This window comes from Manis javanica, chromosome 4 (assembly GCF_040802235.1).
Source record: "Manis javanica isolate MJ-LG chromosome 4, MJ_LKY, whole genome shotgun sequence".
In the NCBI taxonomy this organism is placed as follows: domain Eukaryota; kingdom Metazoa; phylum Chordata; class Mammalia; order Pholidota; family Manidae; genus Manis; species Manis javanica.
Genome location: NC_133159.1, coordinates 146320160 through 146347172, shown reverse-complemented (window position 1 = coordinate 146347172; position 27013 = coordinate 146320160). Strand labels below are relative to the sequence as shown.

Below are 27013 nucleotides of genomic sequence, written 5' to 3'. Positions count from 1 at the left end.
ACCAGTTGCAGCGTGATTTATTGGACAAGACGTGCACTTGTTGACAGGGCCTCAGTAACCACAGTTTCCTTCACTGAACAGTACAGGTCTAGGGTAAAAGGGCTTACAGACAAGAAAGACAAATCCTTCCCAGGAGCCAAAGGGGAAAGAAAAGAGGAAGGGGGCTTTGTCCTTCCCCCTTCCCTAGTACTCTGGGCCTCAGTTCACCCCATGCCAGGGGGGGCATTGGCCAAGAGAAGCTGGGCAGTGTGTGCCGCAGCCAGGAGAGAGCTGGGGCTGTCCACTCAGGGTCAAAAGGCCCACTGGGCCATCCACCCTCTCCCAACCCAGTCCCCCTGCGGGGATGGTTAGAAAATACAAATGCGGATCCGATGTAGGACATCATGTGCAAATGGGGGAGGGGATGGTGCCTCTGCAGTCTCTGGGCCACAGCCCCGCTGACTGGGGACAGAGGTCAGAGTGTGCCGAGGTGCTTTGGAGAAGGGTCTTTTCTTAGTCCTGGGAGGGAGGGTGGCTGTTGTCACTAAGCTTGGGGAAGGTGGTTGGTGGAAAAGGAGCCTAGACTGAAGGGTAGGACCAGAGGGGGGCTTCTCCCCCTCCCTCCAGCAGGTGAGTCCGCCAGCCAGTCAGAAGCATGTTGCTGGTACCTATGGGAAGCCGGTAGGGAAGAGGCTGAGGGGCTGACTCTCGTTGGTGGGCAGTGGAGATCGGTAGCCATCAAAGTTTCTTGGGATACTGCCACTGGTGGAACCTGAGCTGTTACTCAGAGTCTCGATGCTTCCCTCTCGCTGTAGTTCTGCAAGACAGAGGAGAGGACCAGGCCCGGTCAGAGTGGGGTCTGGGGCAAGGACACACCCTGGGCTGGGCTGCCTGCCTCAAGATACCAGCCTGGGTCCACTTACATCCTTGTGCAGGGGGAACTGCACCTGCTCTCCACATTGGCCAGGCGGCATCATGGATCACAGGGAGCTCAGCTGGAGGAGGGAGAGGCTCCTTGGCTGGAAGACTCCAGTTGTAGGCCACAGTCTTTCCCTCATTGCAGAAACCCCCTTTAGGCCAGAAGTATGGCCACTCTGATGATCTGTCTGGACCACACTGCCACATGGGGGACATGTGGCCATGCCTACATATGCATGCTCAGAAAGCATGCTCCCCCAACTCCACATGTGGCTCCTGTCCCAGATCTACAGGTCAGGCAGGAGGGGAGAGGCCAGGACATGGGAAGGGCTGCACCTCCCTTCCTGGTCTGTCTCTACCTCTCCTCCCCTGCCCTACCTGCCCCCGGAGCTGCCAGCCTGGCTCAGCCACGCATTTGCTCACTAGTTCTCACCCACACAGTCTTCCTGCTGGCCAGGCCTCAGCTCATCTTTGGTACCTCCTGGGAAGTGCTCTGTTTTCCTGCAGGAGGGAATGCCTGGTTTGAGAGGGGCCTACTCCAACACAGACAGAGTCCCTGCTTGCCCGGAGTGCCTTCTTTCTCCCTTTCTCTTAGCCCTCTAGTCTCCTGGAGGCCCCTCAGAATGTACATGCTCAGAGGTGGGAAGTGGACAGGGAAGCTCCCACCCCCTCTTCTGCCCCTTCGCTAGCCCTGCCATAGCCATGCTGCCATCTTGGATACAGCAACTGGCCCCAGCTCATTTGGCTGTGGCCACTTAACTGCCCCACCATCTCTTCATGCAGGGAAGTTAAGACAGGTACTGGGGTATATGGGTTGGGAATAGACTTCCTTGCATGCTGAATCTAAGGAAGAGGAATTGCTTCTTGTCTTTTTGAAAGTGGCCAGTTCCTATCCCCTTTCAGTCCCTCACAGTGGGCTCTGAGATGTGGGCACACACATCTCTGGTCAGCCTCTGGGAGTCTGCTCCAAGCCAGGATGTGGTAATCTGCAACCTCTCCTTCTCTAAAGTATGCCTGCCTGAGACTGAGGGGGGTCTTGAATGTTATACTTATTTGCTCCAGCTTGAGACCTTTATCTCCAGCTTGTTTTGTCCCCAGGCCCCTGCCACCATTCACACACAGCACAGCTGGCTCTGGTTAGGGATTGGGCCATGGCTTTTACTCCTGGGCTCGCCATTACCAGCCAGCCTGGAACTAAACACTGACCCCTGCTCCCTGCAGGCTACCCCAAAGCACTGAAGCTGCCTGGTAGCAGCAGCCACAGAATAGGATGGGGGAGTCTGGGCTGCCCTCCAGCAGACCAGACACCTGGGCCCAGGTGTGAGGGGCCCTCAGGCCTCACCAGTCATGGGTGGGGCCTGCACCCAGGCTGGAAGGGTGCAATCAGACACCAGAACCTCCCAGCAGAGAGGGCCTGATGACGGTCCCTGATCTCCACCAGACACTGGCTGCCCTGTTGGGCCCGACTGTGGGATGAATCAAGAGTTACCTAGATACAGATATAAAAGAAGGCAGGTGACTGTCGTATGAGCTCTCTGCTCCCCTGCTCATTGTTCAGTCTCACCCTAATTTGGGAGTACAGGCCATTGTGCCAAGAGAGGGAGAGGTTGGGAAAGCAAAGGACAGACCTTGGGATTTCTATATGCAAGTTTCAGATTCCAAGAAAGTTCCTTCCATTTCCTTCCTTCCTCACAAGCAAGCAGAGGAGTTTGTAAGAGATCTCTGAGGCCTTCTGGGGTTCAGAGGCCAGGCCCTCATGCGTGGCCATCCCAGCACTAGGGGGCGCTGATGGCAGGGCCAGGAGGGCAGGAGAGAGGACCACTGGCAGCAGCGAGGAAAGCAGGGGCTTCCTGAGAGCTGGGCACCAGGCCCAAGGAGGAAAGCCCCAGATGAAGGAGCAGGAAAGGCCACTAGTATCAGCAAGAGTGGCCCCTTTCTGGAGCTGGGGGACAGGCCCCACGCTCTTGATGCTGAGTGCTGACACATCCACACGGCCAAAGAAGCGGAGGAGCCCGGAGCCCGAGACCAAGCGTGCGCCCCCACTGCCCGGGGTGCAGGCCAGCACAGCCGCCGAGCAGCCCCCTGTAAGTCCGAGCGGATGCACCCCATTCCATTACATGACAGCGCAGACACAACTGCCAACGGGGTTTAGGAGATGAGTTTTGCTGGTCATGGGCGCCAAGTACAGCCCGAGCTGCCCTGTTCCTATTTTCTGTTCACTGGTTAGGCCTGGGGTAACACAGAAGTGGCAGTTCCTCACCTGCCCCATATTCCAGGGTGACCAAGCTCTGCTGGTGAATTTATTTCCCTTCTCCCACCTGTGCCCTCCTCTGCCCCTGCCATGGCCTGGTTAGGCCTGGGCTTCTCTCTTGGGTAACTTCAAGAGCTCCCTACTGGGCTCCTGACCTCCAGACAGCCCTCTCCAACCCACTGCCATACCAAAGCTGGGCTGGCTGTCTGCAGCACAAACCTCATGTTGCTTTTCCTCTGCTTAAAGACCTTCATTAACTCCTAGCAGTCCTCAGGATAAGGTCTAAACTCGTCAGCACTACAGCCTTCTGTGACCTGCCTCCAGACCCCACCTCACAAGTGGTACCTGTTGCTAGATTTGAGGAACCAAAGTAATGAGCTAGTATAGTTTTTGGATCTCCCCAAGCTGCCTTAGGCCTCTGGGCCTATGCTCATGCAACTCCCTCTGACCATAAAGCCCTTCACAGCCTCCCTTGGCCCCCAGAACACCTACTCATTTTCCAGAGCTTAGCACGGGTGTCTCAGCCTCTAAGTCTGTCTCGCTGCCCTGGCAGAGCCAGCCAGGCCTGTGCTCTGACTCCTGCCCCAGGCCCTCTACCATTCCAGGCACCATCTTCTCACATGTGTCCCCACCCAGGTGGAGAGCCCCTCAGGGGCCAGCTCCATGTCTTATCTCTGTGTTCCTAGTGCCAACCACAGGGCCAAGAACGGTGCTCAAAGAATATTTCTTGAATGAATGAATGAATGATACAGTAAAGAGGGGCTGGGCCTCTTCTTCAGCACAGACTACAGTAAAAAAACCAGAGGCCTGGCTAGTCTTGGGCACTTTTCTACATGCCTTCTGCCAAACCCCCTTCCTCCTCTTCTTGCTGACAAGGGACAATGAGTGTGTGCATAAGTGGCAGTGAAGAAGGGGCGCACACACCTTCCCCCCTCGAGTCGTCCCAGCCGCCCAGCCCTAGGAGCAAGCGGCAAATGGAAATGTGTGGCCTTACCTTCCTCCATCCCGAACACATGCTTTGTTACTGTTGGGTTGCTCACGGACGCTGGGCTGTTGGCATTGTTTTTTTTTTCCTTTTTTTTTCCCTTTTGAAAAGAAAAGCATTGAGGAATCTTTTTGGAAAAGGTATGGACAACGATCGAGAAGTACACTGACCCCTGCAAGCAGGTAGAGAGGGAGTAGGGACATGGGGTGTCACCCTGGGAGGAGGGCAAGCTTGCAGTAGGATTCTGCAGTCAAGAAGGACGTGCATGTGTAGGGGGCTGGGGACCAGCCAGTCTTGGCAGTCCCAGACATGTGACAGAGCCGTGCCCCCCTTCAGTGCTGGGGGTCGGGTGGGAAGGAGCTGCCCACGGGGCAGGAGCAGCAGCTGTGGGAAGGGGGGAAGGGAAGGGAGCTCTGGCCCATGCAGTGCTGGGTGGCACCCATGCAAGCAGGTTGCCAGGAGAGGGAGAGGAAACAGACAGGCTTTCGGGGACACCTCCGGTCATTTGACTCAATGGCTGAGCTTCTGGTGCCACCCTTCTCCCCCGTTCCCAAGACCCCCAGGTTTGGGCAGCTCACCTGCAGCTGAGGTGGGACTTGTGGGCCAAGTCCACCAGACACCTGCTGGGGCCGCAGAAGAGTGAGCTGGGGGATTTGTGACAGGGGACTAAGGGGCATCCCAGCAGCCTCCCCACTTAGTCCAGGTATGTAGATTCTGGCTGGTGGGAAAAAGGTAGCTCTAAACGAGGATGAGTAGCAGCTGGCAGGTATGTGGCTGAACCCAGAGAGATGATCATCTTACTGTGACCTCATATTCTCCAGAGACTTTGTGCACCTGGGACATGGGTGTTGGTCTCCCCAACTTACTCAGGGCAAAACCAAGGAAGAGGAGGACGCCACTGGTCCCAAGTGTGCAGGCCCCAGGGCGGAGGCGCTGACAATTCCAGCGGGCACTGCGACTGGCTCCCAAAGCCCACCACTGGCTGTGTCCACCCCTTCCCTGCTCGCTTTCGCTGGAAAAGGGACCTGCTACCCCACATGTCCCTCAATGCCACGGGCCAGGATGGACAACCCATAACTCGTAGGGGGACAAGAGAATGAGCAACAACTAAAAGGGAGGAGCCTCAGCTCTCAGGAAATAGGTGAGGGAATGAGAAAGCTACGTCCTTGTGTTGCCCCCTCTCTATATGGAGCCTGGCAAGATTCAAAGGTGTCAGAGAGGGCAGAGAGGTGGCTGACCTTGTTAGGGAGAAGCAACTTGGGTTATGTGGGTGTGTATGCCAACAGAGACCCAGAGAAGAGTTGTTCCAGTCTCTGTGAAGAGGGAGGAACATGGCTGCCTGCAAACGTTACCCCATGTCCAGGCCAGGCCATGCAGAGCGAGGGAGCCTCTCTGTGGCAGCTGACCCTGCCGACACCCTGCGCCTGCATCCCACAGTGGGATGCTACGGCCCCTGGGCAAAGGCCGGTGCAGCAGAGAAAGGCTCCGGGGAGCTGTGAATGGGTGCTGACGCTGGTGGAGGGGCAGAGGATGGAGGCAGAGGGGGACTCTCTCACAGGCACCAGGTGGCACCCGGGGGCAGGGCATGAGGACCTCCCTCTCTGTGGGCTGTCCTCTTCCTGGGTACAGGTCCTTCCTCCCTGGAGGCCGCCCATGCCTAGCAAGGCAGGGCCTTCAGGGAACAGACCGGACGGAGGCCTCTTTCACACATCAGTCCCTTTGCTCAGCTCCGGTCCTGGCTCCCCCATTCCCTGGGGAGGGGGTGTAACCCTGAGGACACAGGGCTTATGTGAGCCTGAGGGGGGGGAGCTGGGGAAGCCCAGGCAGGTGGGAGCCCCAGTGGGAGGCCAGGAGTGACATCCCTGGGCTTGACTTTCTCCAGCCTCTTTCAGGCTGGATGGCAGTGGGGACAGCTGGCCAAGCAGAGACCACAAGGGAAGCCCCCTTTGGCCCCTGGTAGGGGGGCCACTGTGGAGAGCCCAAGTGGGATCTGGCAACGTCAGTGAGGGCAGTGCTGTGTGTGTGTGTCTGTGTTTGGAAGAGGTTGCCTGGGATCCACTGCCAGTTCGGCCTCCAGGTAGCCCTGGCACTTCCCTGCTACAAAAGGAGCAGAATCTACAGCCTGGACCTCTGGTGTGCTCAGCAGCCAGCCCTGCTCTGTACACTCAGAGCCTCACGATGCTGCTCACTTGGGGGATTAGCAAAGCACTTTCATTGGGCTCTGACTGCAGCCACACACCGTGTCCTAACCCAACCACCCAAGCGGCCTCCAGGGAGTAGGACTGGACTCGGGGCAGAGTCTCACCTGGGCTGGCGGGGAGGAGAAGGGAGGACACTCCGCCTGCCCCCACCTACCACCTCGAGGGCCAGAGAAAGAGGGAGGCGCAGTGTCTGCTTAGGTAGAGGACACAGTCTGGGGACGTGGTTAAGAACTTGGCTCCAGCCCCCTGCCACCTGGGAGGCTTTGGGCAAGTTACTCAATATCTCTGTGCCTCAGTTTCCTGCATATGAGGATAACAATGTCTGTTTCATACCATGCTGGTAAGAACTGAATTAAATAATGCGTGTAGAGTGCATCACCGTGTGCTTAAAGCTTCCAGTCAGCAAATGTGGGTTACTATAGTTGCTGCAGTTACATTAGTGATTGTGATTGTCCACAGGCCTGCAGGGTCCCTCTCTGTGCCCTCTCTCCAGCAGGTGTCTGCCATCCAGGCCCCTGCAGCTTGCTCTCCACTGGAGCTTGGGAAGGATTCTTTTTATAATCAAGATATGGACCACGGAGGAAGATGGCAGATATGTGTTTACAGCTTTTCATTTCCCTCCTTGCCTCTTTGTAAATACCCTCTTCCAAGCTGTAAAATAAATTTCCAACCCTGTTGACATGCATTGATTTTCCCTCCTGTGTCCACCTGCCAGTTCTCCCCCATGAGCAGGGCCTGTGGTTAAGCCCCTTGCTTGTGTTGGGCTCAGTGGCACCTCAGGGGAGGGGTGGCCCCAGAGCACAGGGCATTCAGCTAGACTGCTCTATCTTGCCTAGTGCCTGGCTTGGAGAGGTCTGCACACACAAACAGTTCCAGCCCCCTTCTGCTGTGAGGGTTCTTGCTGGGGAGTGAGGTGGGGCAGTGCGGGTGGGCGGCTCTGACTAGGAGGTTAGGGGCTGTCAGCATCCTTGGGTGGGGATGGCCAAGAGCCCAGTGGCCCACAGGATAGCTGCACATTCAGTAATGTGCAGCCTGGCACGAGCAAGCAGCTCATCCAGCAAGGGGCCTGCCAGGGCCTGGAACCAACTATGCAAACTGGGGCTTGGAGAGAGAAGAGCTAAGGAGGTTGGGGGCTTGAATGTATCCTGCGGGGCTCAGTGGGATTGGTGGCTTCCCGGTGCTGGAGCCTGGAGAGATGGCCCAGATGCCAACCATGAGGTGGCCCTGGTGGACACAGTTGCAGGCTGCTTGTCTTACACCAGGAGACTACTGCTCTCTCCAGAGTGTAGCTGAGGCAGGCAGAAGTCTGTTCAGGGAGACAGAGATGGAGTTGGCTGAGAACGCTGACAGCCCTGTCGGAGACCACACTGCACTGCAGCCAGCCTCAGCCCAGGGCACTTTTTAGAAGGTTAAAAGGGCGGCAGTTAAAGGAGGCAGCATGTAGGGAGGCCTCATTTCTCTCCTCCTCAGACACACCCACCTTTGTGGCTGCAGGCAGCCATCCTCCCCTTCTCCCGTCTCCAGCCCTGCCCACAGCCTGGGCTCCTCTCACACAGGCTGCACAGCCGGCTGAGCCGCAGCAATGGCAACAGATGAGGGACCCTCTGCGCCCAGCATGGAGGTTTTGGGAGGATGGGGGTTGGGGGAGACTGAGAAGGGATCCCTTTCTCTTTCAGCAGGGCCTTTGGTCCCCTTCCTGGGCATGCTGGTGGAAGGAGGGGCGGCAGTTTCTCAAAGCTGAGGGGTCCAGGATGAAAGGCTTCTCACATTTAGATGACAGGAATCCTGGAGTAGATGAGAAGCAGGGCTAACTCTGGCCTGGTTATCTCTGCCTTAACACCTCTGCCTGAGCATAGAGCCCTGGCCCACGGATGTCCCTTATATCTGGCGAGCTCACCGCACACACAGCCTGGGGCTCCTGAGAGCTGGGGCTGAGGCCCAGTTCTGCAGCCCAAGGGCAGAAACACACCTTCCTGCACTGGACTCTTTCAACACACAGGGCTCCCGCAAATGCACTTTCCTTTCTCCTTGCTCCGCTCCTGTTCCTCACGGGTATTGAGACCCAGAATGCCTCAGAATAAGGTCAAGACCATATGGCCTGCCCTGCCCCCACCCACCAGCTCTAGACACTGAGGGTAAATCGCTAGTGCTCTTGGCTTAGGACACCATGAACTGCTTGCCTCGGCCACGGGGCCATGTGTGTGCCTTGTTACCTCTGGGTTTGTGAGGAGACCTGCGGCCTAGGGAGGACCTCAGAGCTTCCTCGGCATCTACTGGCCCCTGGAAGATGAAAGCGCTACCAACACCTGGGCAGGAGCCTGGGTGAACAGACAGCCCTGTCTGCGTGTCAGCCTCCACCCAGAAAAACTGGGAAAAGGGCACATCACCTTTCTTCCCATTGCCTTTTCCCTCCAGGAGTCAAACAGGAAAGGCTTTCAGGCCTCTGGAAATCCTACTCACGACTGCAGGCCAGCGTGGCATTAACATCATGAGGCCAGGGCTTAGAGGTAGACAAGATCCCCAACTTCCTGATGAGCTGGGCAGGGGCAGGATGAGGGGCAGTGAGCATGCTGGAATGCTGGGGAAGGGAGAATAAAACAGAGAAAAGAGTAGGAGGGAGGCCTGAGCAATGAGAACTTGGCGGGGAGGGCCCATGTTCAAAAGGCCTGCCTTATTGCATCTTCCACTCCCCCTCTGCTGGAGCCAGCAGTGTGTGTGTGTGTTGGGGTGGTGGGAGTGGAGCATCTGAGTTCCAGCTCACAGCCCAGCACCAGATTCCTTCACAGTCTTTGAATAGCTGCTGAGCAATGCTAGTAGGTGGGATATTAGCCAGAGGTAATGCTGGCCTGCTTGGGGGCTAGAGCCTTTTCCCTGGTTTCTCCTCTAACAGCCACGACGCAGTACCAATCCCAGGCAGGAAGGGGCTCAAACCAGAAATGCTGCCACATCCCTCCCCCAGGAAACCTGCGTTACCCAGGCCTACCAAGTCTTGGCTTCAAAGGAGAAGAGAGCAGGCTCACTGGCCCAGACCACCTCGACCAACCAACTCCATGTGCAGCGACCCTCTCAGTGGCACAATATTAGTATGACTCTAAATCCTGACCAAGTCAGACTGTGTCCTGTTACAACACAGCACACATGGGGACCGCAATGGCTGAGCAGACCTGGCTCACATCATACACATGGGGACAGCAATGGCTGAGCGGACCTGGCTCACGTCGTACACATGGGGACAGCAATGGCTGAGCTGACCTGGCTCACGTTTCCCTGGCTTTAAGGTCTTTGATAAATCTGTCTGAAGCCCTGCTTCAGGAGCAGCCATGAGCTGAAACTCCCTGTGGATGCAAGGCGGAGGGGGGCCTGCAGTAGGAGCTGAGAAGGTGCTCTGGCCCTGGTTCTTCCACAGACGTGCTGAATGACCTGGGCCCGCTACTTCACTTCTCATCCACTCCATCATCTGTCAGGCGGATTGGAGGGGATGCTCTGGCAACCTCACGGGGGTGAGTGAGGCTCTAAAGAGAAAAGGATGTGATGGGGCTTCACAAAGCAGAACACACACCCAACACATGTGAGAGACCACTGTCACTGTGGTAGGGCCCCGGTTAGAAGATCGGCACTGCCATCTCTGGAGTTTCAGCAGGCTGAGGCTCCAGGAAAAGTGCCCCTCACCAGAAGGGTCTGAAATGCCCTTTCTTGCTCCAGCTCCTTGGCATGATGTTGAGGGCAGATGCCGTCTAAGGGACAGGCTGGGCTGGGTGATAAGGCGACATGTCTTCAGTGGTAGAGAATGCCCAGCCAGGTGCCATGACGTGACTTCTTTGTGTGTGTGTCCTGCGTACAGGGCAGTGTGGGTGCTAATCAGGGCCCTGAAAACATGCCCACTCAGCATGGCTATGAGGAGAAGATAAGGCTTGGAAATTCTCCCGAGGAACAGCTGCCTGGCAGCTGGCCTTCACCTGCCTGTCTGCTGAAGTCCGGCCTCAAAGCTCGGTAGACCCCACTGAGCTCCCAGGTGGGGTCCTCCCAAGCTGCCCTCAGGGCTATGAGACAGCGCAGGGGCCTGCAGACCACAGGAGAGACACTGCTGGCCTGGCGGGCCAGAGCCACAGCTGGTTCTCATTCAACTGTCCAGACGTAATTAAATTCTCTATGATGCAGCAGAAGAGTTTGATAAGATGTGGCTTTCCCCACTTACCATCAAGGGTAAGAAATCAGTCTCTCATTCCACCGGCTGAGCGGCTCTCCTCCCTGCCCCTGGTCTGTCCTGTTCTGCTGAGGCCGAGGCCTGTGCTCTCTGCTTTCCAGAGCTGATGGGACTGGGCCAGCGTGGGACACATGGAGAGCCTCTCCCGCACTGTCCCTTTACCCACCAGAGAGGATCAGCAGCTGTGGCCAGAGCAGCAGGCCCTCTCCGGAGCAAGTTAGTGCACTGCAAGTTAGTTGGGCAGGGGCGGGAGGTGAGGGGCCCTGAGAGGGCAGTTGCTGTGCCCTGCTCTCCTCGGCAACACACCAGTGTCCTTCCACTGCTGAGAGGTGAGGTGTCTTACAATACCCTGCCGAGAGGTCCCCTCTTTGCAGTTCCTCACAATAGGAAGCACTTGAGAGCTTTGAGTCTGGGGTGTCTGGCTGGGCCCTACTGCCCCTCTGTGGAAATGGAGCTTCCCACAGCCAGGGCGGGGTGAGGCGGTCTCCCCCTGCACCCCTTCATCTCTCACGCGCAGGCCTGGGACTGCTGAAGGAGGCAGCCCGCCCCCGGGCCTCCCCCACAACTGAAGGAGGGGTGTCATGAGAAACACAGGAATGGAGAAAAGGCCGAGAGCAGCATGTGAGCCTTCTCGAGGAACCCCTAGGACCTCCATGACTCATGGGACTGCTGGTCATTTCTAGCCTTGTCAAAGCTCTGAACAGGTTAACGGGTAATGGGGTCCAAAGTGCAATCCTCGGAGAGGCAGGGCGGCCTGCTCAATAGAAAGGAGGCCCAGTAACCCAAGGTTTCAGTGCCTTTCCTCAGCCTCCCAATCAGGACTTCCATGAATTCAAGCAGAATGTCCTGGAGAGGGTCTTTCTTTTTGAGTTTCCCTTCCCAACTAAGAAGCTTCAGTTTATGGCTCTTTTTTACTGAGGGATTTATGACATTCACGGTAATGGGGTCCATTCTACCGCCTCTATGCCTATTTTTCTCATCTTTGTGGTATAGGCTTTATGAGAGATTCTTAATTAAGTTGGGCAGGGTACTTTTCCTTTCAAAACAAACTGTCCTGTAAGTTAATGACTTATGGTGGGTGTGGCCGCTACCCAGAGACAAATGGGAGGGAAAACCAGGGGATGGGAGTAGGGGAGAATCTTCTGGAATAGAGTATGTGGAGGTCCCTTTAAGACCCGGCCAGCTCCCACGCAGAGTCCCCTGTGCTGCTCACCAGCATCCCTACCGGAGAGCCAGGACCTCTTTCAGGCGGACATGGTGTTTCTGTGCCGAAGAATGCTCACCCTGCGGGTAGGCAACCCCCCACACAAGAGTTGGTGTGAATCAACCAATCCTAACACTGCTAATGTGGATCTAAATAGGAATCATTTTGTGCATTTGTTTCTGTTTCCAAATGGTAAAGTTTAGTTTAATAATGGATTTAATTTAATTTCTTGACATCGGTGCCAAAGCCATGTGTTTGGCGCCTTTGTATCAGTGAAGAAGGTTTCAAGGAAACGATCCCAGTTCTTGGTCTAGTTGTCCTAGGCCAACCAGGCACAAAGGATGGCAGCGGGGCCAAGGGTCTCTGCTGCCCCCCTCAGGGTCCCCACTAGGTGCTCTTGAACCCACGCTCTGTGGCTGGGAGAGAAACCCAGGTCCCAGTTAATTGCTGTGGTGCCGCCTGTCCAGATCAAACAGCCGGGTGGAGGCCGGGTTTGCCTTTGTGCTCTGTTCACAGACTGGTTGCTGGTGCCGGGGCTCTATTCATTATTCAATTCAGCTAGCTCAGACGGGCTTTTCCATTTGCTCCTCCAGGAGGAATAACAAATCTAGAAATGCAATTCCACTTTGGTGTATTAAGATATTGATTTGCCTGTCGAGGACCAGTGCATTTGTTCTGTTCAGGCTCCTATGGGTAGGAAGGGGTTAACCAAATGTTTATCACAAGGCTGGCTTCAGAGTTGAAAGTAATGTGATCAGTAATGAATTTTGTGTTACATTAGGTTGTATAAATGGACAGACAAGCGCAGACAACAAGTGGCCAGGAGTCGGGGCTAATCTAATGATGTAAAAATAGAGACAGCACCAATTATACTAGGGGCCAGCTCCAGGCTCCTGCAGGGACTGCAAATGAATAGGTACAAATCAAATTACTCACTAATAGACGCACTACAAGAGGGGGCAGTCAATGGTAAATGCATTAGAGCCTAGTGACCTCTCTGCTCTGCACAGCAGAATCCGAAAATTTGACTTCCATCTTAAAAGTGGGGGGCAGGGAGTGAGGTTCTCAAAGAAACTCTTGTTGGGTGAAGACCAGCAACTATTCCCCATCCCAAGCAAGTCTATTGCCAGAAGGTACCTCCTGTCTGAGCTGACTTCTTACCCTCACTCGAATGCCTCCTGAAGCCTGAGCAGCAAGGGGGTAAGGGGGAAACCTCTTGAGGGACAGAAAGAGCAGAGGGACAAAGCCTTGCACATAGGCTAAGACAGGAAGTTACATACCAACACACTTCACAGCCATGTGTCTCTCAGGGGTGATGTTTTTTACTGCTACATCAAGGGCTGTGTCTGTATTGAAAATAAAATACTTTAAAGAGGATCACGAAATGAACCTTTAAGAGAGCAGCAAGAGCTGAGATAAAAGGGAATAGGTATCAAAATCTGGTTTGACTACTGAGAGCTTTGTAGGGTGTGTTCACAGTCTGTTTCAAAGCATATCGGGTTTTAACATATTTCTCACTAGCCTGAACTGCTACCACTCTTCCTTCTACACCTCCTCCCCAGTCCTGCCTATGGAGTGCCTATATCCATGCCTGTTGCATGGGGCTGAGCACAGGAAAGGATGTGAAAGTAAGGCCAGCATCTTGGGTAGCCCCTCAGGTTTCCTTCCTCTTCTAGGATTCCATGGATGTAGAAACCAGGCTTGAAGTTCAAAGCTGCTTGGCAGTGTGGCTGGGCTGCTTAGAGAAGTATCATGGTGACATGCTCAAATGCAAGAACTATATGCTTATAATCAGCTCCCAGTGGCTTGGGGGGTGAATAAAGTATGAAACCAAAGACACTCCAGGCCTTTCAAGGGCCCAGCCCATGACCAGATGGAAGCAGGACCCTGGTAGGCTTAGCCCACACTCCCCCAACCCACCCCTAAGGCCAGCACCAGTCACACACATCCAAGTGGAGATGGCATGCTGGGCCCGGCCAGCTGGAGCCTGGAGATGATGGGAACATGCCAGTAAAATGAGCACAGGGGGCACAGAATGGAAAAAGTCATCCTAAACAAATGAAGCAACTGGATGTTGATTCTCACCAAACTCAATTAAGCACACAGAGGGATAGAATTGCAAGCTATGGAGCTACACGAAATAAAACATATGTGGGGGAAAAACTGGGGAGGTCTGTGAAGCCTGGTGCTGGGAGATTTTGCCAGTGAATTAAAAAATGTCTTATGCAGTGGGCCTGCCTGGGACAAGGGTGGGGTTCAAAGAAAACTGGGCAGGAAGAAATCACCAAATGTCAGGGGTTAGACAGCTGATTCTGGTGTGGGTATTCAGAAATGCCTCCTCCTGTTAAATTCAACCAGATTGGCATGGCTTGGCATTCCTGGTACAGAGAGGCTCTGGGTTTCAATGAGTCAGAGAGTCATTTCCACTCTCCATTTCTGGGTGTATGTGTGTCTCTCCTCTGTTATCAGCTACTGAACCTAGAGGGGTGGTCCGTATACCTCGGACCATCTTCCGAGGGGCAGAGGCAGGAGAAGAAGGGAAAGATGGGTATTTAACCATCCAGGATTGTGTTCAACTTTGTTCAGATCTCACACCTCACAGAAAGGTCAATGGTTAAAGGTGAATTCTCTGGCAGAGGAGGAAAAACAGAGAGAAATCCTCCCTTCTGTTATCCATTTACCCATGTTAATGTTTCCAGGGGAGGGCCCTCATCTTGGGATCCAACTGCCATTCCCTACACTTTTGTCCAAGCCTGTCTAATCCCCACAGGAACTCCTGCTTCCATGCTGGAGCAACACAGGGAAGGGGACTCTGAAGGTTCACCAGTGGGGTCACACTAGGGAGAAGGCTGGTAGTTAGAGGTAACAAAGGTGAGGCTTGGTCCAGGGAACCAGAATTGGGTTAATATGGACAGTGTGGCTGAGAGAAGGCCTGAAGGGGCCACCAGAGTGGGGCCTTTCCCCAGCAGCATGTAGAAAAGAATCAGCCATTGCCAGTTAATGGAAAAACACCACTTGTCCAGGGCCGAGCGGCCAGTGAGTAGGTGGGGTGCAGCAGCTCAGAGGAGAGAGAAAGAGCATTTGGCTGCAGGGCCAAGGACGGTATCCCAGAGAAGTGCAGATCTGAGCTCAGTCTGGAAGGGTGACTGGGCAGAGGGGGAGGCAGGACACATGCTAGGGATGACGGGACCGTTTTGACAGGTGAGTATGTTCGCCTGAAGGTGGTGGTGCTGGTGAAATTCGAGAAAGGGGTTGTCGTAGAAGGGATCAGGTTGGAAAGGAAGTGGGTATCCCCTCTTGTTTTGAAAAAAAGGATGGGAGTAACTGTAATATCCCTCTGACCTGGCAACACTGATGGATCTTAAGAACTAGAGACTCTTCCTGGATGTCTTATTTTAATCCCACATCTTTTAGATAACCTTACCTCAAATCTTTCATTTTCCCTCCCTCATAAATTGGAGAGAAAGGAACATCTACGTGGCAGTGTTGTGACGATCAGAGAGAGGACATGGGCGTGGCTGGCACAGAGTCTGAAGCACAGCAGCCATTTGGGAGGTGGCCACCATCACTCCAGTGGAGAGGAGGTGGGACAACATATGCAAAGCGCTCGGTGCAGCAGTGTGGGACCAGGCCATGGGAGGCCCGGGAGGCAAATGTTCACTACATTCACTGGTTCCCCTTGCTCATGGCTTTGGAGGAGAAAGTGAGCCACAGAAGGGAAAGGAGCGCGCACAAAGCTTTCCCCATTTCTTAATGAGTTATTTCCAAATGTTGCCCAAAAGAAAAAATCAATCATGCTTCCTAATGACAGTAGCTGGGCGCTGGGGACTGAAAGGACTCTCAGTTTGGCCTTTCCTACCCGTGAAAAGTAGTGAGGAGCAGGCAATCTGACGCTGAACTGAGATGCAGCAGCTCTCACAACGCCCCCCGCTGCAGCCCCCTTTCCCGCCTCACCAGCAGCAGCGGCTCCCTTCCACCCTCAGCGATGGTGGCACCTGTTCCCAGAGTTCACATTTTTGTCTTTACATCCTGGAAAGACCATGGCGTGTGGGCAGGGGACCAATCTGGACTTCTGCTTGTCCAGCGTGGTCAGGTGGGCCAAAGTGGGCAGCTGGGGTTAGGAGCCAGAGAGGAGCCCACCCACTCGCATACAGTTGGCTCCTCTAGGGCTGTAAGCTCTGCGGGCAACCATGCCTTACTTCTCCTTCCTCACAGTGCCCAACCTAGCGTGGAGAAACCAGTACACTACAGAGGGCCTGACTGCCTGCTGTGGCCACAGAACGTGCGCACCCACTGAGGGGGTCACTGAGAGAAGACCCTGGTAGCATTCTGTAAAGGCACTGTAGAAGAGGGAAAATTCCAGGCCTGATTGGGTAAAGCAGAGGAAAGGACTTAAGTGAGTGGCTAAGTTGCCTGGATGAATATGTTTGCCTGAGAGTAGGGATATCTAGAAGATAAGAGAATTAATTCACTGCCTGATGCCTGCAATTACTGTCACCTGATCATGTGGCACCTTGAGATGGGAAGGAGCTAATATGGCCCCTCCTGGAAATGGAGCCCTAGCACAAAAACGTTCCCAGCCCTCAGCAGTGGGGTGAACACGAGTGCCAAGGCACTTGAAGAGCTGATCCTAGATGCAGGACAGAGCCCCAACACACTGTGTGGTTGGTTTTGGGGGTACACATCTGGTCAACTACAGTAACAATAGCTAACATTTATTGAGAGCTTGATTTCTATAGTCCTGAAATAAAATATGTATTCGAATGCAAACACACACACACACACACACACACACACAGTGCTTTTAGTTTACCTTTTGCAAAGCCAGGCAATCATTAGGTATTTGTTCATTAACTTATTGAAACCATCCTGTGACCATTTAAAAACTGTGTATAATGTCCAAAATGTGCTTTTCATGTTAAGAAGGAAAAAAAGGCACAGTCCTCTCAATTATGTAAAAGTAGTTTCTGACAGAAATCTTTGAAAGGGCTTTAGCTGAAAATAATCTTATTAGCCTTTTCTCCTGAGTAATTAATACATACAAACAGGAAAACTCAGAGGACTTAGAACAGAGCACTGGTCACCAAACTAGACTGCAATTCATCGATACGTCGTGATTCAATTTAGTGGGTCATGACTGCACTTCAGAAAGTGAAAAAAAAAGAGAGAAAGTACTAGAATGCAGTAGTTATAATATTGTTTTGTGAAAGTTTTGTATATTTGGGCAAGGAAGTAAATGTATTTCTGACAGAAGGTAAGAGGCAAAGATTGAGTCCACAGTGTGATCCACAAGAGCAGCCGCTTCTGGACTAGAACAGTCTGTTAAAGAGAGAGTATACAGGAAAAGATGAAGGCTCTTTCCTAGCTGTAGTGCTGTAACTGTAAAGCAGAATGAAACAGTGTTCCCAAGACTGCAGAAAGCCACAGGCATGGGGAAGAGACAGTCCCTCTTGACCTTGAGAGGTGACTTAGTGAGCTCTTAAGAGTCAACGGCAGCAAAAGGCAGCTGCCTGAACAGAGATGTGTCAAGAAAATTTTAAACCACTGATCAGGACCTGTGAAGTAGCTCCAGAGGTCTTGCTGTTAGATGTGGAACCAAGAAAGACAAGGTTTGGCAAAAGACTGAAAGAGTTAAAGTCTAAAGAGAAAATGTACTTAATATGTACCCAGGTGTTCATTAAAATTTTTTTGTATTAGGTTATATCTTTACCTAGACAAAAATCAATTGGAGTAAGTAAATGTTTTGCTTATTTGAAAAATTCTATTTTTCTAGAAAAGGCAATATTGAAAGGAATGTCTGCTAAGCAGGAATTACTCAAGTTGTTTTGAGGGGGGTGGTAGGGAGAGGAGAGGCTGTAGGAGACAGCATTCCAGGCAGAAGGAAAAGTATGTGCAGAGGCCTGGCAGGCAGAAAGCACGTGTGCCTAGGGACCCTCCGGGGAGTTCAGCTTGGCTGGAGTTTGCACAGAGAAGTGAGAGAGGAGTCGAGGGGGGGAAGTGGCTGGTCATGAAGGGTTTTATACATGGTGAGAGGGGGTGAACTGAGGTAAGGACAGGGCTGGGGGAGAGGAGTTCAGCTTTGGACATGTGGAAATGTCAGTAGGTGGCTGGATCAATGGTTCTGGAGATTAGGAAAGAAAGCCAAGTGGGAGATTGTTTGGAAACTGTTGGTTTAAGGATAGTAACTGAAGCCACAGAAGCTGAGTAGATTGTCCTGTACTGACTGAGAAAGGAGAACGAGGGCCAAGAGGGGGCCTTGAGAAGTACACGCTGGGCTGACTGAGAAGGAAAGCCAGGAAAGGGAGTGAGAAGTAGCCAGAGGCAGAAGGAAGAGCAGGCGTGCGTGGCTGAACAGGTGTCTCAGGAGAGCTCCTCAAGCCCACGGAGCACGGTTCCCAGGGCCAGGGGGAGACCAGGTGAACGTCCACTGGCAACTCTGGGGAGAGCAGCAATGGTGGGCAGGCTGTGGGCAGGCGCCGTCCTCCTCCAGGACAGGAGGAGAGGAACAGGTTGCTATGGGGATGACGAGGGTCTGGGCGTGTGAGGTCAAGAGATTTCTCCAGTGATAACCACCATTCTCTCTCTGAGAGTGAGAGATAAGACGGTGGGGCCCGAGGCTTGAGGAGAATGGGGAAGTCTGAAGCAGAACCCAGGAAGGAGGCAAGACACTGACTTCAGGATGACAGACTGAGTACACATGCCATACTAAATAAATAACAAAAATAAAATATAAACTCCTTAGAAGACCAGAGATCTGTGGAATTGCTAAGAGAGTGAAAACAGGCCAGAAGCCACAGCAGCAAGCAGGGCCTATGGCAGGATGGCCACCATCTAGGTTGAATGTAGAATTCACTTGTATTGTAAATAATTTCTGTGTGCCTACTCTGTGCCAGACACTGTTCCAGGCACTGGTTTTTGCTATGAAAGATGTTTGCAAACTGAGAGTAGGAGAGGCCACTGGGAAAATACAGAGGGACTGCCTGGGCCTCCTGGAGAGGAGAGACCGTAGATTTGTATAGGCACCAAACTGCACAATTTGTGACTTCCCTTCAGCAGCTTAAGGGTAAGAGCAGAGCTGGACTGACCTCAGTTTGGAGCTGTGCTGAATGGGGGCAGAGGAGGAGTAACAGGGGCAAGGGGCACGATACTACTGGTAGGAGGGCAGTTCAGCCAGTTACTTTAGAGCTGGACTTGCCCACCACACATGTGATCTAATCAGACAAATTGGTCAGCACCTGCCTCATAAGTTAGCTGTGTTTTAAAACAGACCTGTGCAAATGTACGCGGAGTTCTTGCTAAGATGCAGGTACTGAGTCGGTAGGTAGTACTGGGCGGGGCCTGAGACTGCATTTCTCATCGGTTCCCAGGTAGATGCTGTCATTGGTTTGCAGACCACTCTTTGATGTCAGGTTTTAAAAGACCTTGCTCTACTTTTGGGGAGAGCTGTTTCGCCTGATGGTACAGCTCACCAGTAGGGTGCTGGTGCTAGCTGACTGTTACATTTTCAGAAATTCTGCTAGCCAACCGACATCACGTTGACAGCTTGAAATGGGCCGTAATGGGAATTGGAATACTGCAGAAATAACCGAATAATACCAATCAGGGCTTTCTGCTGCCCTTTGGGGAGCTGGCTGGTAAACACTGACCAGCCCACCACTAGCTAAACCTGTGTGATATGCGGGGCGCTCTGTAACGGGCTTCAGCATCGGGGGCTGTGGGAGGGCACTCCATTCACGCCTTGATAATGAGGCCACCAGTCCTGGCTGCTGTGCTACACAGTGCCTGCTGGAAGGCACTACAGGAGCTGGTAGTCTATGTTGCCTCAGCATACCTAACAGAGGCAAACACTGGATGTCACCCCACTGGGGTGTTCTGTGAGCCACCTAGGGAAGCAGGGGATGGGAAAAGAGGGACTGTGAGGCCGCTCTGGGTAAAAGGTGACCTGCTGGACATCCTCAGCCATGTGGCCCCACCCTCCCCTGGCTATCCCCAGGCAGTGGGCTGACTCCGGTGTGGGTGCGTACAGCTGCCCTTCCAAGGACTGGGCTGCACCACCAGGCTGATACTTTTTTTGAAAAGTGATTCTCAGCAATGGCAGAGGAAAACAGGTTAACTTCCAGAATATGTGTTTACTCACTGGCCTTTAAAATGGAGGCAGTTTCAAAAAAACAACAACATACATTTAATATAGTCAGAGAAAACCAAACGAGTCCTTTTGGTGACAATTTGAGGAGGAAAATGGAATTCCTCTGCTCAAAAAGGGTGTCTCCTATTTTCTGACCTGTGGGTCATATTGTTTTAATTTCCTCTCTCTTTTTTTTTTTTTTAATTTCATGAACCCGCTTAAGGCCACAGAGACGCTCCTGAACCCCTCAGCTGTTGGCAGATGGATTGCTGCCAGTTCTGCTCAGGTTACTGACTGTCTAGGCCAGGGTGACGTTCCCCAGCTCTGACTGACGGCGGCTTCCTATCAGCTCGCCAGAGGACGCTGAGGGGATCCAAGCGGCTTCTGAGGAGAAGCCAGAGCGGCTTTAGCCTCTACAAGGGCAGCCTCTGGGCAGCGAGCCTGGTGACTCTGGGACCTGGTTTATGTGAGCTGGGCCTGGCCGGGGGCCCCAGAGATGCAGGGGAAAGGCTGTGCTATGAGCAAGGTTCAAAAAGGGAAAAGCTTTCCTTCCTTTGGCCAGCTTCCAAGGAAAATGGGGTTAGAGCCCCAGGAAATGGCAGAGCTGCTCCTCCTCGCCAGACCCAGATGGGAGAACAACGGCCTGGTGACCTACTATCCACGGGTGGGAGGGCTTTATGATGGGGTAGAGGGCTGGTGTGCACATGTCTGTGTGTGTATGTACGAGGGAGGGACACTGCTTGCTGCAGCTTCCAAGGTCCAAGTAGTCTTCCTGGCCAGGGCAGAAGGTGCCTGGTCCTCAGAGATGGCTATCTCCCAGGGCCGAATAAGGCGCTTCTCTCCCTCTCTTGCATCCATTCTGTTCTTTTGCCAATTATCGCACAAGCACTATAGGCAGGCATGAAGCTAGTGCCGTAAAGACAGATGAGTACGATATGTCTCTATCATTTTAGTGTAGGAGTAGAGGAACTGCATGGGATGGGGAATAAGAGAGAGAAAAGCTCAACTGCTAAACCCAAGTATCTAACAGACTGGGAAGATTGCAGGAAAGTGAGATTGTGTGATAAATTCAGGCATTTCAAGCCCTGCCCAAAATGCTTTGAATAATATTCTTGAGAGGACACAGGCAGCAGGAGTGGGAAGGCTTGAAGCCAGGCTCTGCTTGCCCCAGGACAAAGGTCCCACTGACACCGGAAGGCCGGAAAGAGACCGGCTGGGGTGCTCTTTCTCAGGCATAAAAGCCAGGCTAGAGCAGTCACGAACAGCACAGGCATCTAGAAGGAAGAGGTGCTTTGGAGAAAAGGAGAGGTAGGCTGGACTGTAACTGTGGAGATGGAAGAACTGTGGTCTTTCCTACATGCATGCTGTGTGTGTGCGTGCGTGCGTGTGTGCATGTGTATACCTGCTTGCTAGAGTAGGGCTCACACATCATCCAAGGATGTCCTCAGCTTCTCTATGGATGGAGAAGCCACCCCAGGCCCCAGATGCTGGGCCAGCTCAGAAGCAAGAGTGCATGGGCAAAGGTAGCATAAGAAAACGCTGTCTGGGGAGCTCAGACCAGCCCTGTCGGCCTCATGCTTGCTCCCCCTTAGCCTGCCAGCCTATAAGCTGCAAGCATGACAGAAGAAGGTGTGTTCCCATAGCACTCAGCGCCTAAGGGCTACAGAAAACCTAGGGACCCCAAGGCTGTCCTTTGCCCAGGGAAGATGTCCCTCTGGGAGCCACGTATACATTACAAGAGTGCTTATCACAGCATTTTTGTATGCATTACCCCACATAGGAGGGGTTTGGTCCACTGGGGAACTCCCCTTTACATAGGGTTTCCCAATACCAGAGGCTTCCAAACTGGCTGGCAGTCAGAGTGCTACCTGAAGGAACAAATAGCTACCACAAACATACACCCATCTCCTGTCAGAGAAGCGCCACACCCGCTGGTGCCAGGCATGACCAAATCAGGCTACAGGTGTGATTCACCTTTACCTGTTCCGGGTCCCACAACATCCCGGCTTGGTGACTCGGCCATGGCATCAGCGAGCCGCTCCCGCAGGCCCTCCTCCGTGTGCTCCATGGAGGACATGTGCCGCAGCCCGAAGCCCTCTGGCCAGCTCCCGCACACCTCCAGAAGGGTCACGCTCCGGTCGAAGGCACCTGCAGCACACAGGGGACGTCTGATAGTGAGAGTGTGCCCACAGCCAGCAGGCGGTTCCCTCTGTCTACACCACTGCTTCCCCCACACCCGGGCTCCCTTTAGGTCTTCCACAGGATGGATGCAGGCGGGGACACCACAGATCACGTATGTGCAGGGCAGAACGAAACAGCTTGTGCCACTGGATCAGAGCGCAGACCTCCAGAAAATGACTCCACGCCATCGGGTTAGTGGTTTGCAAACTGCTTCCTGAGGGGCTGCAGGGTTCCTCCGGAGTCTCCCGGGGCTGCTGAGGAACTAGGTCAAGGATAGGGAGCCGCCCCCATGTTCACCCAAAACACCTCTACAATAGGACTTCACCTAAAAACTCATTTCAAAAAAGGGCAACATAGCTTAAAATGTTTAAGAAGCTTTCTAAACCACTTTATCCTACCACCTATACCAAACCTTTATATTTGAAGCCCAGAGAAGTTACGGCCCAAGACCCAACAGCAAGTCTGTGGCAGACTTGGTTCAAGCTCTCAGACCTCCTGATTTCTCAGCGTAGAACTCACTCTACTGCATACTGGCTCCCAGCTGCAGGGGCATGTGCACAGCTGGGGCACCATTTTGGGGATGCCAGCAACAGAGGTGGTGGCAAAAGCATCTTCAGCAAAGATTCTTCCTTAATCTGAAGCTGTTCCCAGTTTCAAAAAGTACATGGTGCTCTGCTGAATGCCAACATTAGATTTTACATGCAAGATCACTTCAGAGTCTAAATTTAAATTATTCTACTTTATTGTACATCAAGTCTTCTGTGAAAGCTTATTTCATCCACTCTTTCTTGGAAGGAGATTATAGTCATGCTCTTTAAGCACATACCATTTCCCCAGTGATTAGGTAACTGAATCCACTGCATTTATTGGGCTTGGTTCCTGCTAGCACCAGGAAGATGGGGAAAAAATGCAAATGCCAACATTTCCCAAAGTTAAAAGTACATGCAACACACACTCTTTATCAGGCCTCGCTTCTCCTCTTTGATCAGCCGTCAGAAACTATCTTCCCGAGGCAGCGGGGACTGGGCAGCGTCAGCATACACCGTCTGCCAATGACAGGTGGTAATAGAGAGGGTGCGAGCCCCAGCCCCGGCAGGCGGCCCTGCCTCTGATAACGGCCAAGGCTCAGAGGTGATAACCGTTAGTAAACACTCTGGCAGCCGCTGACTCCATACATCAGCAAAGAGGGCCGGATAATCCTGTGCTCTCCTGGCCAGACGAAGGCCCTTGGCCAGGCCATGGGGATTTATACGTGTGGCAAGGGTCACTACTGGCTCCTGAATGTCATCAGCCAAGCTTGGCTTTGATTTATCTCTTGCCTAATGGTAGGTTAGATTCCTGGTGCTGGGAGAACAGGCAGCTCTAGAGATGCCTCTCCTCAAGGAGAGGCCACCTTGGGAGTGGGTGGCCGGAGACCAGCATGCTGGGCAGAACTCAGGAGTGGGTAGCTGCCCTATACCAGCTTCTGTCTCTGTCAGGCAGGGTCAGGGTGTGGGTCCAGGGGGCCAGGCACTGGGCAGTGGGGGTGGGTGCCCTGGCGGCCTTTCAAGGGCCTGAACTGTGCTAGCCATGCCCCGGCAGTGACAAGCCCCAAGCTAACACTCAAGCAACTGAAGGTTCTCGGTCCCTAGGGATACACCGGGGTGGACGACATAAGCTAAACTTTTGCTTCCACTACCAACTCCCTAAGTGATGTCGGACAAGTCCTTCTATCTCCTTTTTCCATCTCCGAGGTGGAACCAGCGACTCTTCGCCGTGTCCCAGAGGAGTGAAGGGCTAAGCAAGACTCCCGCTAGCAGTCTGTGCTGCCTCACTCTGAGTGGACCAGATTGAGACCCTCTCTGGAGGGTCTGCCTGGGACAGCTGTGCTGAGTGATTTCCCGAAGGGGAATTAACAATAAAACGTAGGCACTCTTCCTCCCTGGACAAGCATGGCTGGGTGGCAGCCTTCTTACGGGCAGGAGTGTCTCAGAGCCTGAGGAAGGGCAGGACGGCCTCGGCCCTTCTTGCTTCATGTGAGCAGGGTGTCCGCCCCCAGGAAGGTGCTCAGTCAGGGTTTGTGTGTCCTTTGCTTAGAGGTCAGGACAGTTAAGTTGATAGCAAGGGCCAAGAGGACTATCAGATGCCACACCAGGAAGACAGGAAAACGATCCAGAGAAAGAGGCTAGAGCAAGGAGGCATCAGGTAGGAGGTGGGCCTGGTCCATGGCAGATGGTAAGAACTAGAGAAGCATGGAGTATTCTATATGGCCAAAGCCAGAGTATGCAGGAGAGAAGAAGCACGGGCGAGTGGAGAGTGGAAGGAGACCTGGACTTAACTACAGGCTCTGACGCACAGTAGGCGCATGGTTCTGGGAAAGCTCTTCGCCTTCCTGAGCCTCTGATTCCTCATCCATAAAAATGGAAAAAACAATATAAGCCTATAGAGCTGTTGTGGGGATTGTACAGATAAGTGTAAAAGCACCTGTCACATAGTAAGTGCTCTGTACATAAATATGCTGGTAATTACTAATATTGCAAAGCTTTATGCCACAGGAAACATCGTCATACATTTGACTGTCATGATGCTCCCGAGAGGTAGGGCAGGCACTCGATTCCTGGGAGGTTAAATGGCAGGCTCAGAGTCTCTCAGTGACAGCTCTGGAGCATAGGCTCCTAATTCTTAGCTTGGAGCTCATTCCATCAGCTCGCATGCTGCTTCTCTTAGCTGTAGTGGAGACATGTTACATGGAGACATCACCTCTATTTTTCCTAACTTGTTCTGAGAATTCCTGTCACCTTCAACCAATGCTTTAAAAAACTTTCCCACTCCCAACCGGCCCAAGTCCGTCAGACTATCATGGTCATGCTGATGAGTCATCCTGTCTACTGGATGGCACACAGGAGAAAAAAAAATGAAAGGAGACCTACTCTGTTCTCTCTCAGGATAGGTGCTTCTAGGAAGTTGTGGGTAGGAGGTTGGGGATATAAGAAGTGCTCAGCAAAGGGGTACTGGGTCATTTCTACAGTCCTGAGGAGTCACAGAGAGGTCACACTTAGTGGTCCTGCTTATTGTGCTAACAGGGGTCCCAGCAGAGGCTCTGCGATGCTCCTGCCTTGTCCCTTCCTTCTACCCCTGCCAGTCAGATGAGGAGAGCAAAGGAGCTCACGGAGTCTCCCAGGCCTGGAGGGAAGCGAGGGCTGCAGGTGAGTATGTCAGCAGGGCCGGGGTTAACAGGCCAAACCCTTGGAGGGTGAGGTCACCTCTGCTTGTAGGCAACTGCACATTTTGTCAGCATTGTCGGCACAGCTATTACTCATCTGGCCAGAGCAGAGACACTCCATCAGATGGGCTGGCCCTCGGAGTCCCATTACAGGAGGAGAAGGAGTCCGTTTCAAGGGGGAGAAGACACTTAGTGCAGGCTGCTTGCAAAGCACAAAATGTAAGTACTTAGCAACAAAGATCTTTTGCTGAAGCAATGCTCTGCTGTTTACAAAGCCCTCTCACGTTATTTCAGTTAACTCACACATTCATCAAATATTTATTAGTGTCCATTATGGTATCAGTCAAGCACTGTACTGAGGTATGGGGATACAAAGTGAAGCCCCCCAAAACCCCAAATCCCTCCACAAACAACAAGAAACCATGGTCTTTCACAAAGCTTTGGGAAGCAGAGGTCATCAGCTTTTTGCAGATCTACATTTTACTGAGGCTGAGGGAAATGAGGTGACTAAGGTCACTGGTTCGAAGGTCTCCCTATGATGCTTCCTAATGCCTTCCTTCAGGGCTGCTCCCACCCTGCTATTCTCTGAGTCCCACTTTCTGAGACAGAGTTCAAGTCTTCCTGCTCACTGAAACCTTGAGTGCCTACCCATGCACTCCCCCATAAAGTCTGACTGTGTGAGAGGTTCTTTACCTATTGGGGTGATGCTGATGAAAGCTACGACTTACCCCCCAAAATGTGTGTCTACATACCTAAAATCACATAAGCAAGTTCCTGAAACGGTGTGAAGCAACTATGGTTGTGGGTGCCTCTGAAGCCCATCCTTAGACCCCAGGATGGGGTTAGGTCAGGTGCGTGGCATCATTCCCATACTGCCCTACGATTATTCTTCTCAGGCTCAGCTCTCTAACCTAGTTCAGAAGTTCCCTGAGGATATGGATTCCTCCACAGTCCAGAAGTCCACAATAAGTGCTTGGCTCTGTACACTGTGCTTGCTCAAAATGTGTTTGTTTATTGACTGATCATGACCATCTGAGAAATTTGCATCACTTTGGACTCAATACCCTTTTTTGCAGTGTCCCAGAGCCTAAACATCTAGGGCCAGGATTGGGAGGAATAAGATGGAGGTAAGCAGAAAAGGGAGCTAAAATTAAATAAGAGAAGGGAAGAAGACTGTAAATGTGCAGAAAACAATGTCACTGTGTCACTTCACTGCTTTCTGTGCCCTTACTTTGGATTTGAGATTCTGGGAACTGGAAGAACCAAAGCAATCTGCCTTGGATGGCACAGAGAGCCAGTCTCCTACAGGTGAGCTTCCTCAGTCCTGCTTCCCAGCTTGGCATCCTGCATACACGCTCTTTCCCCAGAGGAGAAATGGGTCAGATTCCTGGGTTTCACAAACCCATTAAAGGCATGCTGTGACAGCTGGCAAGCCGGCAGCTCCTGGAGAGGCTAGGCGAACACGTGCTCTGTCTTTTGTATACCACTGTTGACGGGCGAGGAAGCCCAGGGGGTGGATGTGACACTGGCGAGGTGGGATGTTCCTCTGCGCTGATAGTGTCTAATCACACCCTTGCTATTTAGGAGGCTGTGGCACAGTCTCCCCTTCACATCAATTAGTTCAGCGCAGGGTTAGGCTTCGACAAGAGCCTGTGATCAGATTTCTAGCCACCAGGGAGGCCAAGTGCCAAGAACAAAACTTGTCATTAAACAATGTTCTTTAGGATACAAGCCCTTCTGGGTGAGAGCTCATGATAATGACA

The 27013-nt window shown here is 52.8% G+C and overlaps 1 protein-coding gene across 21 annotated transcripts in view; it reads right to left on the bottom strand.

Moving 5' to 3' along the window:
- The window catches only part of BCAS3 (BCAS3 microtubule associated cell migration factor), a 632290-nt gene continuing 605277 nt past the window's right edge, over positions 1 to 27013 (bottom strand). For 2 of the 21 annotated variants that reach the window (XM_073235300.1, XM_073235301.1), the window contains 5 exons: positions 21848 to 22015; positions 13023 to 13088; positions 4712 to 4756; positions 4143 to 4233; positions 1 to 796 (listed from right to left, as the gene is read on the bottom strand). In XM_073235300.1, the coding sequence (XP_073091401.1) occupies positions 760 to 796; positions 4143 to 4233; positions 4712 to 4756; positions 13023 to 13088; positions 21848 to 22015 (407 nt within the window). In that variant the 3' untranslated portion in view covers positions 1 to 759. Of the gene's footprint in view, positions 797 to 4142; positions 4234 to 4710; positions 8913 to 8941; positions 12430 to 13021; positions 13089 to 21841; positions 22016 to 27013 lie in introns of those variants that run through there. The other 19 variants (XM_037004021.2, XM_037004023.2, XM_037004018.2 and 16 more) reach the window with 17 other exon arrangements.